Source organism: Myotis daubentonii, chromosome 8 (assembly GCF_963259705.1).
Source record: "Myotis daubentonii chromosome 8, mMyoDau2.1, whole genome shotgun sequence".
Lineage (NCBI taxonomy): Eukaryota > Metazoa > Chordata > Mammalia > Chiroptera > Vespertilionidae > Myotis > Myotis daubentonii.
Window position 1 is genome coordinate 23231622 of NC_081847.1, and position 16095 is coordinate 23247716.

A 16095-nucleotide genomic window follows, 5' to 3' on the forward strand; every position below is an offset into this window, starting at 1 on the left:
AGGTAGAACTTTTTTACCCCCCAGCACAGGTGATTAATCATGGACAGAGGCAGCCCCGAGTTGAAGGCCAGCGGAGCGTAGCACCCACCATCTGTTTTGTATTAGCTATTGCTGAAATGCCAGTGGCCTGAAACCATTTAGAAAATGCAGCTCTCCGTTCTCTCTCTCTCTCTCTCTCTCTCTCTCTCTCTCTCTCTCTCTCTCTCCCTCTCTCTCTCTCTTTCTGCGTCTCCAGCTGGTAACCAAGTAGCAAATATATTTAGGAAGCAGCAGCTAGTTCCTCCCTCAGCAATGCCAAGGGTCTTCAGTGCCAGGGCCTCAGATGGTGCATTGGGGGGGGGGGTTCTCTGGGGACTCCTCTCACATTCATTGAGAGACTTCAGAGGGACAGAACTAACAATCCTTGCCGGGTTTGTGGGGAGAAAAGAAATGGTAGGAAGCCAATTTTGTACTCGCTGAACTCTCCGCCAAGGTAGAGGCTGAGAAACGTGAGAAGGCCTTTTAAAACTAATTATCATAGTTTTATCACCCCAATCGCAGGCCTTTTTGGTTTCCACTCTCTCTTCTTCTCTTGGAGGAAGAGACAGAATTTCAGATAAAGAGTAATTAGCAAGAGTAGCTGAAGGATAAATTTGATGCTGCAGATGGGTAAGTGTAGTTTGCAGCCCCCAAGCAGCTGAAGAAAAGCAACATCTTAGGAGAGACGCCTGTGCAGGTATCTAGTGTCAAATATAAACAGTAGGAAAGTGAGAAAATTCCACTCTTGAGAGCGAATTGCTGTCACCCGGTATACTCCTTTCTTGCCTCTCTCAGAGCCCTAAATCTTCCCGGTTAGTCACTTCTGTTTTTTAAACCTATCAACTCAAGTGCAAAAATATGTGTGCCCTGTTTCAGGGACCAGAGCAAAGGTCCAAGGTCACAGCTGGAAGGCACTGGTGCCACTTTCTTCAAGTCCATGTTGGGTTAGAGGCAGGGTCAGTACCTCACCTGCCAATCTCATGATAAAAGTTCACAAATGATCAGGATGAATGAAATAATCCACCCGAGATGATTTAAAAATGAGGCAGGGCTATATTTTCCAGTGCGAATGTACTCTAAGTCTCCCTTTCCTTCTCTTTATCTTATATTTCCTCTGTAGAGGGGAAAGGCAAGAAATATGATGGAGGTTCATAAATGAATAAAGTTACTTGAAAGACATTGCCATTTTATACAACTTCTTCTAGTAGTTGAATAAACAACAGAAATTTAAGCACTTGAAAAAGAATCTTTTAAATCTTGGACATTGTACAGGATGAGTTGTGTGGAATGAACTTGCCCTTGTGGCCATAACAACAGAAACACAGTGTTTGTGCTTCCCAAAGTAGATGAAACGCTTAAAGTGATGTTGATCAGGGTCATATTTTCATATGAATTTAACCTTGACATAGAGTCACTAATTTCATCTCTACTAGGGCTTGCAGTTCAGTCTTCTCCTGTGACTGGTTACCTTGACAAGTCAAGTGCTGGGTGCCAATGTGATGGACATCAGAGGTTCTATCCTTGCTCAAGCCTCTTAGCCTCCTTTTAGTTCATGGACCCAAAATTCTGAACCAAAGTGTGGCTGAACAGGAGAGTTGGGGTGACTCAAAATAAACCCATCCAATTCAAATAACTAGCCTACATGTCTATGCTTTTAAATTGCATGTTTTAAAGTGAAATTTACAATTTTCTGATAATGACGCAATTTATAATTTTCTGTCTCATGACACCCTCTCTTCCAAAAATATCTCCTGAATGTTTGAGAGTGTGTTACTATTTCCAAAATATACGTTCTCTCTTGGTTTGGCCTGACTTCCAGAGCTGTTCCAATTTTATGTTATTTTAATTTCTTCTGGGGCAGCATTATGCCCAGGGTTCATTTTCTCCTTTCAAATAGTACACAGCATTGGGGAATTTAGCAAAATAATAATGATAATGATCTCAATCCCTGCCATGGCCTGAGACTAGGTTTTGTGAAAAAGCAGCAGAAGTGGTTGTAGTAAAAGCCAGACGAGAAGCCCTGAGAGTCCCTATAAAAGGGAAAGAGATTCATCGTCAGTCCTTTAGACTTTGTTTTTCTTTTGTCCTTAGCTACTTTTATTCCATTCCAGGTCAAGAGTTTATTTACTAAGTCAATATAGAAACATTGGGAAACTGTCTAAAGTATACAATGCCTTCCTACAGTGTACACTCATCTGAAAGTCGGGGGAAAGAATGTGCTGGATTGAGGTTAAGTACGGAAGCAAAGACTGGCTAGCTATTCACTGAACCCATTTCCTTGGCCAAGGCAGACAGTTAACTTCATTTCCTAGGCTTCTTTGTGGTTAGGCAAGGGTATGTGACTGAGTTATGGCCAATAGAATGTGGACAGAAATAAAATGTGCCTTTCTAGTTATGGCTCCTGAAAACATCACACACATGATCCTCGATTCTCCTTACCATGTTGGTGGCAATCTTGGAAGTCATATGTTTAAGCTGGAAGAGCCACAAGAGCAGTGGTTCTCAACCTTCCTAATGCTGCGACCCTTTAATACACTTCCTCATGTTGTGGTGACCCCCAATTTCATTGTTACAAACTGAACATAATTAAAGCATAGTGATTAATCACAAAAACAATATGTAATTATAAATGTGTTTCCCGATGGTCTTAGGCGACCCCTGTGAAAGGGTCATTCGACCCCCAAAGGGGCCGCGACCCACAGGTTGAGAACCGCTGCACAAGAGGGAAGGAGGCTGGGTTCCTGGAAGAGAAAACTGCTCATCAGGAACACCCATTTTGGATTTGATATGAGCAGAAAATAAATTTCCATTGTGTTATGCCATTGATATGTTGGGGCTTGTCTGCTATAGTAACTAATTCACTGATTTACCTTAAGTAATATGGCCTTGTAAAGAAAGGTACCATATAATTTTCAAGGAATCAAAATCTTCATGCCTTCTACTTTTCATTGGCTGTATGGTGTAAAGGGAAACTATACATTTTTTGTGCGAATTTTAGTTTTTCAACCTCTTATTACTTGTCGCCAAGTAATGTCATGAAAACATAAAGTTTATTAACTGAAAAAAATCCTAAGTGCAAATCATCATGGACATGGGGAAGAGGATGGGAGGAAGACCCTCCAGAATACTCTGTGGAAAATGTAATTTTTGCATACTTAAGAATGAACCTACTCTCTTCTATTTCAGAAATGCACTTCAACTTGGACACAGATTAGCTGGTGCCCAGTATTTGCCAATTACTGTGTATAAAAAGGTCAAGTGCGCCTTCGAGCTTTGGATGGCGTCTCCATAGGAAACCTTAAGTGAAGGATTCAGCTAACAGCTTGGGTAATAAAAGAAAACTCCATTTTGCTTCTGCTATTTGGGTATCATTGTCTTGAATTATCCAGCTTACTCACCTCTCTATTAGATGGTATCTAGAAAAAGCTACTAAAAGAATATCAGTTATCAAAAGAATAGAAAAGGAACTTTAGATTTTGGCCTATGCATGTACCCATAAAGGAAGTGATTATAACTCTAGTATTTAAAACAAAATAATTCTACAGCTAAAAAAATAATATATTAATTGTTTACAGATAATTATTAGATTCTAAGCTTTGCCCAGAAATCTGCTTCAAACACCAAATCAGGTCACTCAATATTCATTCATTCACATATTTGATTCTTAAGGCACAATTAACTAATCACTACCTATTTGAAGGACCAGAATGGGGTGTGTATGACTACCGTCATAAAAGCGATAGATTGCATGAGACTGAGAAGGCAAGGTTTATTTTCTGACTGTAGCCATGGAGATAGGGCTTAGAAGGCTGAACAGGGGCTCAGAAGATAAAGAATAGGTATAGTGGGTTGTGGAGAAAGATAGGACCTTCCAGACAGAGGAACCACCAGGAGCCTGCATACTAGAGGTACCAATGCCTGCTGAGTAGTTGATGGGATATGCCCAAAGCTTACACTGAATGAGGTCATTCACTCAGCCCACAGGTACTGCTTGAGGTTGAGGACAGTGTTCCTGCCCTCATGGCATTTGTATCCTCCTGGGGAGACAGACAATAATTGAAGAGACAAGTACATAATTTCAGGTGGTGCTAAGTGCTATGAAGAAAACATGGTTGACATAAGAGAGTAGACAGAGTAACCCACAAGGAAGGTGCTGATATTTTAGAAAGGGTGGTTAGGGAAGGTCCTGCTGGGTTGGTGACAGGAGCTAGGAGGACCACTCCAAATGAACCCCCACTCCAAGCTGTTCTGAGTCCATATATCATCTAGGCCCCACGTTTCAGTCTGGGCCTGTTCTGAGAGAGGAGCTCATGTATCAGCAGGAAGGAAGGTCTGTGTGGTGGCCAAGGGGTCAGATATGAGGGAGGTTGACACAGCACTGGAAAATCAGAGAAGGCCCCCATTGTTTTTTGTTATTTGTTTCTATTTTGTAGAAAAATTATCTCTTTCTTTGTGGGGCTAAGAAAAACTTTATCTGTGACAGTTTTTGACTTATCTGTGTTTTTGAACGGGACCGAAACTCCTTCAACTAACACAGCGGTTGTCAACCTGTGGGTTGTGACCCCTTTGGGGGTCAAACGACCCTTTTACAGGGGTCACCTAGGACCATCAGAAAACACATATATAATTACATATTGTTTTTGTGATTAATCACTATGCTTTAATTATGTTCAATTTGTAACAATGAAAATACATCCTGCATATCAGATATTTACATTATGATTCATAACAGTAGCAAAATTACAGTTATGAAGTAGCAACGAAAATAATTTTATGGTTGGGGGTCACCACAACATGAGGAACTGTATTAAAGGGTCGTGGCATTAGGAAGGTTGGGAACCACTGAACTAACAGAGCACATGCCCTCTCTCCATTGCTAGTTTCCTTTTGTATAGAAACTGCAGCCATCTTTAGCCCCTCGGATTTCCCAGTTAATAGAACCAGGGATTTTTGCAATGAAAGGAGGAAATATTCCGTTTTAATTTTAGAATAGGCAGTGTCACCATACAATAGTGACACCATAATGTTGATGTAAAGGACATCTCTTCCCCAGTTCAGGGATGGAGAGTCTTCCTCCCAGAGCCAGATACTCAGAGGGGGAAAAAATAATCCCATTAACTGAGCCTTCATTCCCTGGACCTGCCAAAGGCAGCATGTGATGTGCAAACAGAGTCCTAGAGCCGAGGTAACACCTTCTTCACAGACGGAATGTTCTGAATACTTCCCAAGTCAAGCAAGAACTTAAAACCCCAGAAAGATTTAGTGTGAGGAGGCCCTCTGTTAGGGAGCATGTCTATTTAATACTTCTCCTCAGGTGCTGGGCTGATTACATTGTTAGTTTTCTAAAGGGCAAAGGAAGCTCAGTTGTGTTGGCACATGGCTACAGGCACTTCTTTTCAGCCTCAGTTTCCCCATCCTTCCCTTATTGACCTTCTTTCTGAAGTTCACCAAAAGCTGGGAGTCCACACTCTGAAAGGCTTAGTAAGCTTTTTCTTCAGATTGAAAGTGGGGAATTGAGGTAATTCTGTGGATAATATCGAAGTTTGATTGATAATGTCTAAGATGCTTGATGAATATGAACTTGGAAGTGTGACAAGAATAGGAGCAGATCACCTTTCTTAGAAAAGTGCCAATATCATGTCAACACTGTGTTATCAAATTGTAACCATCACAGCAGGAGAATGACTAGCCAACAGGAGGGTGATAATTATAGTGTAAAGTTAAGCAGACTCCAGTATGTATTGGAGGAAAAGCCATTCTTTCTAAGTTATGAATTTGCCATAATTGATTGTCAACTTAACTTGTCATAATTTAAACGTAACAGTACTGCCCATTGAGGATTTCCTTTCTCACCCACTGGATTCCACCTATTAAAGATGCACTGAAGAGATAAGTAACTTAACTATATGGATAGTACCCTGTCCACACTGAGAGACATGAGTTATTATAGAAATGGTCATATCTCTACCAGATGCCTACCATCAAATCAAATAATATAACCCTTGTTGTGACCATAAACTCTTAATGACTTTACATACTTCCAAAAGTTACATGAAGGCATAGATTCAAGGGGGAGCCTGTTGTGAGGCACATATACTTCCTGAGGGCTTAAAGCTCTTGGCTATTCCTGATACCAGAGTGGTCACAGGCATGGGAGGAACAGGTGAGGTGCTTGCAGTGAATAAGTGAACAGGGTTGAGGAAACAGAGGGGTTTAAATAAGTAGATTAAAATGTGTTTCATGCTTTTTTCTTGGTTTTCTCTTATTTTTTGTCTGTTCTTCCTCCTCCTATCCTGCTAGGTCATCTATCCATGTCTGCATTTGTCAAAATTCTATCCTCTGTTCTCTCTGCTGCACAATACCCTCACCTATTTCCTTCCTTTGCATCTGGGGTGGGGAACCTTTTTTCTGTCAAGGGCCGTTTGGATATTTATAACATCATTCGTAAGCCATACAGAATTATCAATTTAAAAATTAGCCTGCTATTTTTTGTCAAACGTTTAATTAACTCATACCTAATGCCTTGGCAGGGCATTCCCCACCCCTGCTTTACATAGAAACTTGCTTCTAAAACTTGAGCCCATATCAGAGTCACCTGCAGGGAAGGTGAAAACAGATTGCTGCCCTGCCCTCGGAACTTCTGATGCAGGAATGCTTGCTGCAGTTCTCCTAAGTTCCCAGGCGATACTTATGCTGCTGGTCCAGGGACCACACGTTGAGAACCATTACTATACAATAGTTTGTGGTCATTTTCTCTCTTCTATCAGGTAGTCCCATCACTTCAGATGATTGGGAACACAGAGGCCACTTTTTCTGACATCCATGGCATTTAATTAGCATATAAATGTCAGGAGCATGAACATAGGCAAGAAGTCCAAGGAAAAGGCTGATCCTGGTGAGCAAGTCCAGTTGCTGAGATGGCCAATATTAAGTGTTTAGAGGTCCTGCTGCCATCTTTTGATGAAAAGATGTTCCTAACAGATATTTTATTAGCACCCACTCATGGCAATGCACAATTGGAGCTTAGAATATTTCTTTTTAATTCAACTTGAAAATATGTACTGGAGGCTTACTATGTGTCAAGCACTGTGCTGACTCCTGGTGATATGTTGATGGTTTTTAGCTATCAGAAATACACAATCCATTGGTGCCTGATGGAGGGAGAGGATGACTGATGATGAGGTCATTATATGGCAGTGGTTCTCAAAGTGTGGGTCCCCGACCGGCAAGATCAGCACCACCTGGGAGCTTATGAGAGTTGCTACAAGAATTTCTGAATCAGAGGCTATGGGGGCAGGGTCAGCAATCAGTTTTCACCATCCCTCCAGATGGCTTTGATACATGCTCAAGTTTGAGAACCATGCTTCTACATAAAGGAAAGGAAAAGAGTGCACAGTTGTGCAGAATGTAAAGATAACAGAAGAGGAAATTCTGGCAAATGCAGACAGGGAAGGGGCCTAACAGGAAAAAAAGAGAAAGAACAGACAGAACATTAAAAAAATAATATTTCCATAATGAAGAGAAGACTGTTTTCAAATAGAGAGAACTAAGCAGAGGGGTCCATCAAATCTGGTTGGAGAAGCGCCAGTTGGGTAGGTGGACAAGGGGGATATTTGAGGAAGCAGGCCTGGAAATGGGCAGAAGACAGGGTGAGGGTGCTGAACACTGCGTGGGGAGGAGGAGGGGAGAGAGAGCAGAACAGGCCATATTTCCAAGAAGCTTTTATATCCATCAATGGAAGGGATGCAACTCAGTGGCTGTCTGAAGAGGGAGAAGAGGCAAGGGAAGGCTCTTCAGGTTGAAGGAAATGAAAAAGTTCATGGTTGAGAAGAGGGCCCAGTAGTTTTAGAAGGTGGAAAGGGAGAGAATGAAACACAGAGATGTGAATGAGATAAGGGCAGTTTATTTGCTGAGTTAAGAGGCAAATACAGAAGGATTCTAGCTTTTAACAAATATTTGTTGAGTATCTGAAACTGACAGGCACTGTTCTAAGTGTATTAAATAAAATAGACAAATGCCTTTATTCCTGAAGTTTACATCCTTGTGAGGGAAAACAGAAGACAAGTATATCTAGATCTAGATAGACATTATCTATCTATCTATCTATCTATCTATCTATCTATCTATCTATCTATCTATCATCTATCTATCTATATCTTTTCAGGCACTTGTAAATGCTATAAAGACTTAAGCAAGGTGAGGAGAATTGGAGGACCTGGAGGGTGTACAATTTAAGATAGTGCTGCTCCCCTCACTGGCTGATTTTGAGCTAAGACGTGAGGAAAGGAAGCGTGTGGGTGATGCAGATAATGCTCGGAGATGCCGTTCCAGAGAGGCCAGCAAAAACTGCTCCCTGCATTGTAGGAAAAGCAAGGATGCCAGCTGCTTGGAATGGACCAAGAAGGGGAAGAGTGGTGGGAAATGACAGACCATATCATGAAGCTTGAAGGCCAAAGTCCAGACTTTACACTGAGAGGGGAAGCAATGAAAAGTTTTGAATGGAGGAGTGATGTGGTCTGAGTTACATTTTTTAAAATAGAATTTTGACTTCTGTTTGGAGAATAAGTCATAAAAAAAAGCAAGAGCAGAAGTAGGGAGACTCTCCTGGAGTCTCCAGTAATCCAGGTGAGAGCTGCTGGAAGGAGGGATGGGTGTGGTAAGAAGCAACTGGATTCTGGATATGTGTCAAAGGAAGTCCTGCAGGACATGCTGTTGGAGCAGGTCTGAGGTCTGAAGGAAAGACAGAATTCCAGAATGGGCAAAAACAACTGAAAAATGTAGAGAAGGGAAGAAATCAGATGAGCTAAAAACAACAGTAACTGTTAACTGTGCATCAAGCATCATGCTAAGTTCATTATCTACCTCACATCATTGAATCCTCCTGACAACCCCAACTTACAATAAAAGAACAGAGGCTAACAAAGGTAAGCACCTTGCCAATCATGGAGCAAATGTGGGGCAGGGAACTGGCCCCTGAGCAGTCCAGCTGCAGAACACACCCCTTAGTCCTCCTTGTGATACAACCCCCATTGTCTCAGAAGTGAAAGGGTGCCCAGAGCTGGGGAAGGGAGGGTGGGGAGGCAGGGCCACCATTAAGAGCTTGAAAAGAATGTTGACTGATTCATTGAAAAGCTGCAAATATTAAATAAATAAAAAGAGAACTGTTGACAATGCTTGCTTCAGGGGGCCATTGGTGTGGTTTGGGGCTCACCCTCCTGTGCCTGCTTGTGCCTTGTCTGTCTAGATCAGTGGGTGCCAATGTGAGGCACATGCCCCACAGGGGGTCAACTTGATTTTTAAGGGGGGGGCAATTCTAGATGAGTTATTAACAGTGATCTTTTTTGCATTTTGTATGGTTCAAGGGGCCTCATATATAGTATATAAATATACATTGTGACATATTTATGCATTTTAGTTCTCCATCAAATGTTCTGAAACTTTGCTATTTTTTCATATTGCTTCATATTATTATTATTATTTTTTAAATTTCTTAGTGATTTCTTCCTCAGTAATTCAACTGTCCTTTTGTTCTTTTGTTTTTCTCTTTCATGGATGCCATGTTTTTTGGAAGCTTGTTTAGACCAAGCTAATGGCCTTTGATGCTTTCTCCACATGAATAGGAGCTCACTTTTTGAATAATAAGAATTATATGTCATGGTCGGGGGTGCATCAGGATTTTAGAGATGCTTAGGTGGGGCATGACCAAAAAAAGGTTGGGAACCACTGGTCTAGATGAAGAAAATGAGCGAGCTGCAATCTTTCTCGACCTCTTTAAAAGTGATGCCAATCATTGAAGGTGCCCAACCACAAAGGGGTCCCCTCAGTGGCCACAACTTATGTAGAACTGATTCTAGGCTCCCACTCCTCTGAGGTACCATAAACATCCCCTCAATCTTGTTTGGCATAGACACTGGCACTGAAATCGAGTAAGCCGGGGAGATGGAAGTTGAGTCACGACGTATTTATTAAGCTGAGCCCGGGCTTTGACACTCAGAGGAACACCAAATTAATTCAAGACACATTTCTAGCTCTTCAAAGGCTGATAGCCTTGGTTTGGCTGGTGGACCACCCAACATCCATTAGGATGGAGAAACCAAATCTTCACTTTGGGCTCATTGTGCTGCACGGAGTGACAGGCCAGGAGATGAAACGGGCCTCCGTGCATGTGGTACCCACGCGCCAGCGACAGGCCCGCAGCCCCCCAGACTGTGTGCATTAACTCCCCCAGCAGCCAGGCTGCAGAGTGGAGGTGGCTGTTTGTGCATAAACACTGTCATTTCACTGGGACTTCTATTTCATCTTTGAACCTTGGCTTCAAAGGAATATTGACCTTATTCCTGTAGCTCGCCTTTCTTTGAAGCGCATGGCTTTGCATTGCAGATTAAAGTGAAGACATTCATCAAGGAAGAGATCTGGCCAACGCTCCCCAAACTCCACCCGACACAAAGCCTTGAAAGGCTCCAATCACAGTAGCAGCGGAGTGGGCTGGGGATGAAGGCTTGGAGCCGGGCCCTCTTTCTTAGATCCTATCCTGGAAGGCAGCTCCGGCGTGACATAGTGCTTCCCTTTGAGCGTTGGGCAACTTTACCCTGCGAGTCTGTCTATCTCGGCAGAAAGGGGTGAGTTAACGCGATATTCCCAACCTGTCCTGCTCATTTTATTTAAAGCAGGCATTGTCGTAAATGAGGCCAGCATGATCAGTCAGCTGTGCCTTTGAATTCTTCAAAAGACGTGTCAGGCAGAACCATCTGAAACTCGGCTGATGACTGTCAATTTTCTTTCCTATTACTTTCCTTTGTTCATTCCTTTGAAAAGAAACTGTCCTCTCTTTCTCCCTGGTTCTCCTAGCTCAGTTCTAAGAAAACTAGCTGTTCACATAGCTTTCTCTGTTACTTATTTCTCTCTTGTGAGAGGAGTGAGGTGAGGAACTTGAACTGAGAGGTGAAAAATAATAACCAAATAATTATTTAATTTTAAGGCAAAGAGAGAAAAAAACAAGGGAAATATCTCCCACTGCAGAGGAGTAAAAATTGCTGATAGACAATTATCAAAGGAGAAATGGTTATGTCTTTAATGTAATTTTTCTGCCGATCTTCAACTGTGACCAGATACACAGAGCGAATTTTGTCTGGGACGAAGTGGTAAAGCAATCCAGAGGGAAGAAGATGACTGTCAAGTTGGGTACATAAAACCATCTGGTTCTGACAACATACACACAAAAGGGCTTAAGAAATATGCAAATTTTCAGAATAACTTTTTTCTTCTAGCTATTCATCTCTAAAATAAGACAAAGGATAATTCTGTTCATTGCAAGACAATGCACTTAATTTGCTCTTTAGCATAAATCTCAAATCGTTGTTTTCCATGAAGAAGTGGGTGAAGTTCAAGAAGATCATTAACTGGCATCATGAGAAAGCAGTGGTGCCAGGCCAGTTTTGTGCCCATCATGAGAACTCATGTGGGAATGGGGTAGCTCTCCTTCTAGCTTCAGTTTTACAAGATCGAAAGATATCTGCTTATCCATGTCATATCCATATCCCTTAGTATACTATGCTCCCCAAATTTGGGTGTGGCCATGTGACTAGTTTGGGCCAGTGACACTGCAAGCAAGGTGATAAGTGTCACTTCCAGGCTGATGCTCTTTTTCTCTCCACCATGGTGCCCAAGGAGGCCATATGCTGAGGTGGCCAACCTCCAAGCTAGCAGCAGCATGAATCAGTGCCCCCATGGAGGCAAGCTTTGCAGAGAATTGTCTGATTTGTAATAGATGTGGTACCAACAAGAAATAAAGCTTGGTTTTGTTAAGCCACTGGGAATTTCAAGGTTTACTTATTATGGCAGCATAACTTACCCTGACTAATTCAGGACCTTGGAGTACATGTAGTCTTCCCCCACTTCCATCATAAGAATCCTTCCTACAGCACCCTTGAAATATGGTCTAAATTCTTGAACACCTCAGGAATAACAGCCGATAACATAGCGAGCAATTATATAATGCTTACTATATAATTGTTTTCAGACACAATTTTAAGTATTTTACATGTCTCACAAAACCATTGACACATCAATAATAATCCCCTTATTTTACAGGCAGAGGAAATGAAGCATAGAGAAGTAACCAGGGTTAAACAGAAAAGTTAAGTCATTTGCCTAAGGCCACACAGTGAGTAAGTAGTATTCCAGGTGTCAAAGCCAGGGAGTTGCTTTCAGTCTATGCCCTTAACCATCATACCATGTGGCTTCCCTAGACTGGATTTTCATTTCCTTTTCACTCAGACTGTTCAATAAGACATGGAATAATAAAACCCAACAAGGCTGGAGGGACCCTAGAGATCAATCAATAGCTGTCTTTTACATGGAGGAGGAACAATGTCACTCTGAGAGTCATCTTCCTGGCTTTGTGAAAAAAGGTTTATTTTGGGAGTTTTCAAACTAGTGACCTGGGGAGATCACTAGGACACAGTAGAAAGGTCTCAGGGGCCACCAGTTTGGAGATTAGAACAGACCAACCCTGTTCTAATCTATTTTATATAGTAGGCTTCTAGGTAAAATTTGTATGTGGCTATCCTGCTGTTTTGATAAAATTGAAGAATGATAGATTTCTGTAGGCTTCCACTGAAATAGTAGGCTTGTAAGGCTGAACTAAATAATAGGACTGCACATCAGCCGGGAGGTGGGGTGGGGCACATGGACTGTTTAGCCCAGTGGCCAGTTCTGGTCCCGTATAATTCGCTACTTTCATGAATGCATTCGCCAGATGTCTGGCAGCAAGAAGACTAATTCACCACTGTTATTTGCACTATGCTATGAAGTAGAAGATCTATAAATTATATCTGAAAGATAGAAGGAGACCTCCAAGAAGTTTTGATGAAACAATATTTCAAAAAGAAGATTGAGCTCATTTGGGTTGAGCCAAGTGGCAAACTTTGGCTATGGAGACCCAATGTCAAAGAAATGGCTGGAAAGTTTTCATTGTGTGTTGGTTTGTCCATATATTCTCAATGGCCAATGGTGGATTTCCTTTCCCATGAAAGAAAGAAAGGCAGAAAGAAAGAACAAAAGGAAGATGGGTAGAAAGATTAAAAAAGTATGACAAATAGCCCCAAGAAAGCACAGGCAAATACACGGCATTGTTTGCTCCATTTTTAACACAACTAATACACAAAATTATCCAAATTTTCTGATCACATTAAGAAGTAAATGAGAAAGTTTTCATTGCTTTAAAAAAACATTCCTTTTTTTGTGCACTGACAGCAGTTCTACTACATATGTGTAACTATGTATAATGTGTATCAGGTACTATTTATGTACAGATGGGTTGACTTATAAATTGAGTTACATTAAGTCAAAGGTATATATTACAGAAGTGGAAAATTGATGGGGCAAAAGGACAAGGAGGGGTCTAGAAAGGATTTCACGGGAGCCATGCTCACTGCAGTCCTGCTTACCTTGCGTGGTCCCATCCAGTCCCATGATGAATTTCATTGATCTGATGATTTGCTCTGCTATCGGGGGGCTCATGGAGGTAGCATAAACAGCACTATGTGAGTGAACCCGTAAATAATCCACAAGGTCCTTTAATAAAGGAGGTAAATCCAAAGAGAAGGCAAGTAAGTCTCAGTGTTGGTGGTGACAGTCACATCTTGTCCCAACCCCATTCATCATAGCATGAGACATTTGATTCTTGATATGGTCCAATTTTTAATAGGTATTACCAAACTTTTTTTTATCGCTCTTCTTAGTTTCTCCCTCAAAACCTTAGAAGGTATACAATAAAGGCAGCAACTTTGGAGTTGAGGTCTGTAGGGCCAAACCAGATGTGTAAAAAAAAAATGATTTCCCAAACATTTGTTGAGTATTTAGTATGTACAATCACTGGCTTAGTATTCAGGAGTGTCCAAAAAATATAAGACATGATCTTGCCATCGCGCATACTACATTACATTGTGCCCATGGAAAAGTAATGGTAGGAAAAATAAGAAGAAATAAACTAATATATGCAACAGAGCTATAGACTGCAGAGGAAAGAGGGAGTTATTGCTAGCTGGAGAAGATAGGGAAGGTTCCAGCAAGAAGGTGAAATTGATTATGTTTTGAAGAATAAATATAGAAGAAAAGAAAACTTGGGTGAGGGATGGAGTGGCAGAAGGGAGAAGTGTGACATTAAACCACAGTGTAGATCAGAACCAGATAAACTCTGGTTATGCCTTGGGCAGTAGGAAACTACTGGAACTTTAGTGCAACACTATTTGGAGTGTTGACTCACTACAGAATGCTGGTCCTCAGTGGGAGGAATGATTGACTCCTAAGGCCAAACCTAAGGTCCCAGGTAGGTCTGCTGAGAGCCTGAAGATGCTCCTAAAGTCACAGTCAGGAGGGCCACAGAGCTGGCATCTGGAGGTGTTCAGTTCCAGCTGGGAATCCATCTATCTTCCCACCTGTACTGGCTCATTGCCTGGGACCTTCAGGGTGTTCTGAAGAAAAGCTAATGGGCTGATGACGGCTCTCTGTATTAGCAGTGGGGTCTGTAAAGGATCAGCCACCTTCTCTTCTAAGATAACAAGACAGTTTAGAATCCCACTGAGACGTCTTATCAATTGTTCCCTCATGTAGGTGAACTGGGGGGGCCTGTGCTTTTGGCAGGCTCATCTCTTCCTAACCTCCCCTTTATTGGCCACATCCATGTCACCTCTGAACCTTGAACTGTGCCCCATCCTCCACTTTTCTATCTCACTTGGGGCCTGGTGCCATGGTTGTTCACAAGCATTGTAAACATTCATAGCTCATCTTCAGTAAAGAGAGTGACCTGCCTTACAGCTGGTGGGTAACATGATGCCTCTACCAGGCCCAGGTCAGGGGAACTGGTAGCTCCATTCTGTCCTTCCTACATCCTTCATATGCCCTTCATTCTAAATCCCCTATTTATACATCATTCTTCCCAAATTCCTCTCTTCTCCTTCATTTCACATTCTTTTTTTCCCATTCCTTTTTTGTCTCTTTCTCCTTCCTTCTGAGTCCCCCTCTTGTTTTAATTTCAAATTCTCCACTTACATTTTTTTCTCTCCTTTTCTGTTTCCTCCCTCCTTCCTTCATTTTTTTCTTTTTTCTCTCCCTCCCCCTGCACCCTAACTTTTTGCTCTGGGCTGTGTTCTGGATGTGGGAGTCCAAGAAGAGAAGACAGGTATAAAAACTAGTCCGTGGCAGGTATTATCCACTTATCTTAAAATTAAAATTCGATTCTGTCTATTCTTTTGTTTAGTGAATCTCATAAAAAAAGTTGTGTTGGCTTTCACCTTATTTGAAGAGTATGTGCATGATGATGGCCTGACCGAAGGCACTGGCCGCAGGCATTTGTGAAGTTCATTTTGGAGGATGGTGGGGGTGGTGCAGGGGAGAGAGAGAGAGAGAGAGAGAGAGAGAGAGAGAGAGAGAGAGAGAGCCATTTCCCAGAGCAGCTGCACTAGGTCTATATTCAGTGCTTCTTTTTGAGCAGCTGGGGTTTCCTTTCTCTGTTGAGAGATGATACCACCCAGCAGGATGCTGAGGAAGCCAACTAGAACACCTGGGAGGGTGCAGGAGACAGGATGATGGGTGCTCCTGTGGACCTGAGACAGAAAGGGCTGTTTCAGGGAGGTGGTCCAGTCTTGAAGGATGGGTAGATTTGGATATAGGTGGAAGAGGAGAAAGGCATGGGCATGTGCTAAAACTAGGAATACAGATGGCATCTTATTCAGTAAACAATGGAGGAGTCCATTGGGAGTAGAGAGAGAAGCTAGTGCTTCTGAAAAAGGTGATGAGGGGTTGTCTCCTTGAGAGAAGATACGACCTTGGAGTTCCACCACAGGCTCTGGGATCTGATTGCTTCGGTTCAAGCCCTGGCTCTGCCACTTACTGATTTGTGACCATGGACAAGTTACTAAACCTCTCTGTGCCTTAACTTATTTCTCTGAAAAATGAGAAAATTATATTTACTTCAGAGTCATTATAAGGATTACATGAGTAATACACATATGGTGCTTAGAATAGGATCTAATTCTAAGTGAATACCTGATGCTGTCAGCAAGTATTAATAGATTG

General features: G+C 42.0%; 1 protein-coding gene across 1 annotated transcript in view; it reads right to left on the reverse strand.

The window, feature by feature from the left end:
* SPTLC3 (serine palmitoyltransferase long chain base subunit 3) overlaps positions 1–16095 on the reverse strand; it is a 127887-nt gene that overhangs the window by 20654 nt on the left and 91138 nt on the right. Inside the window, exon 9 of the mRNA XM_059705525.1 lies at positions 13467–13593. Within this exon, the coding sequence (XP_059561508.1) occupies positions 13467–13593 (127 nt within the window). The remainder of the gene's footprint in view (positions 1–13466; positions 13594–16095) is intronic.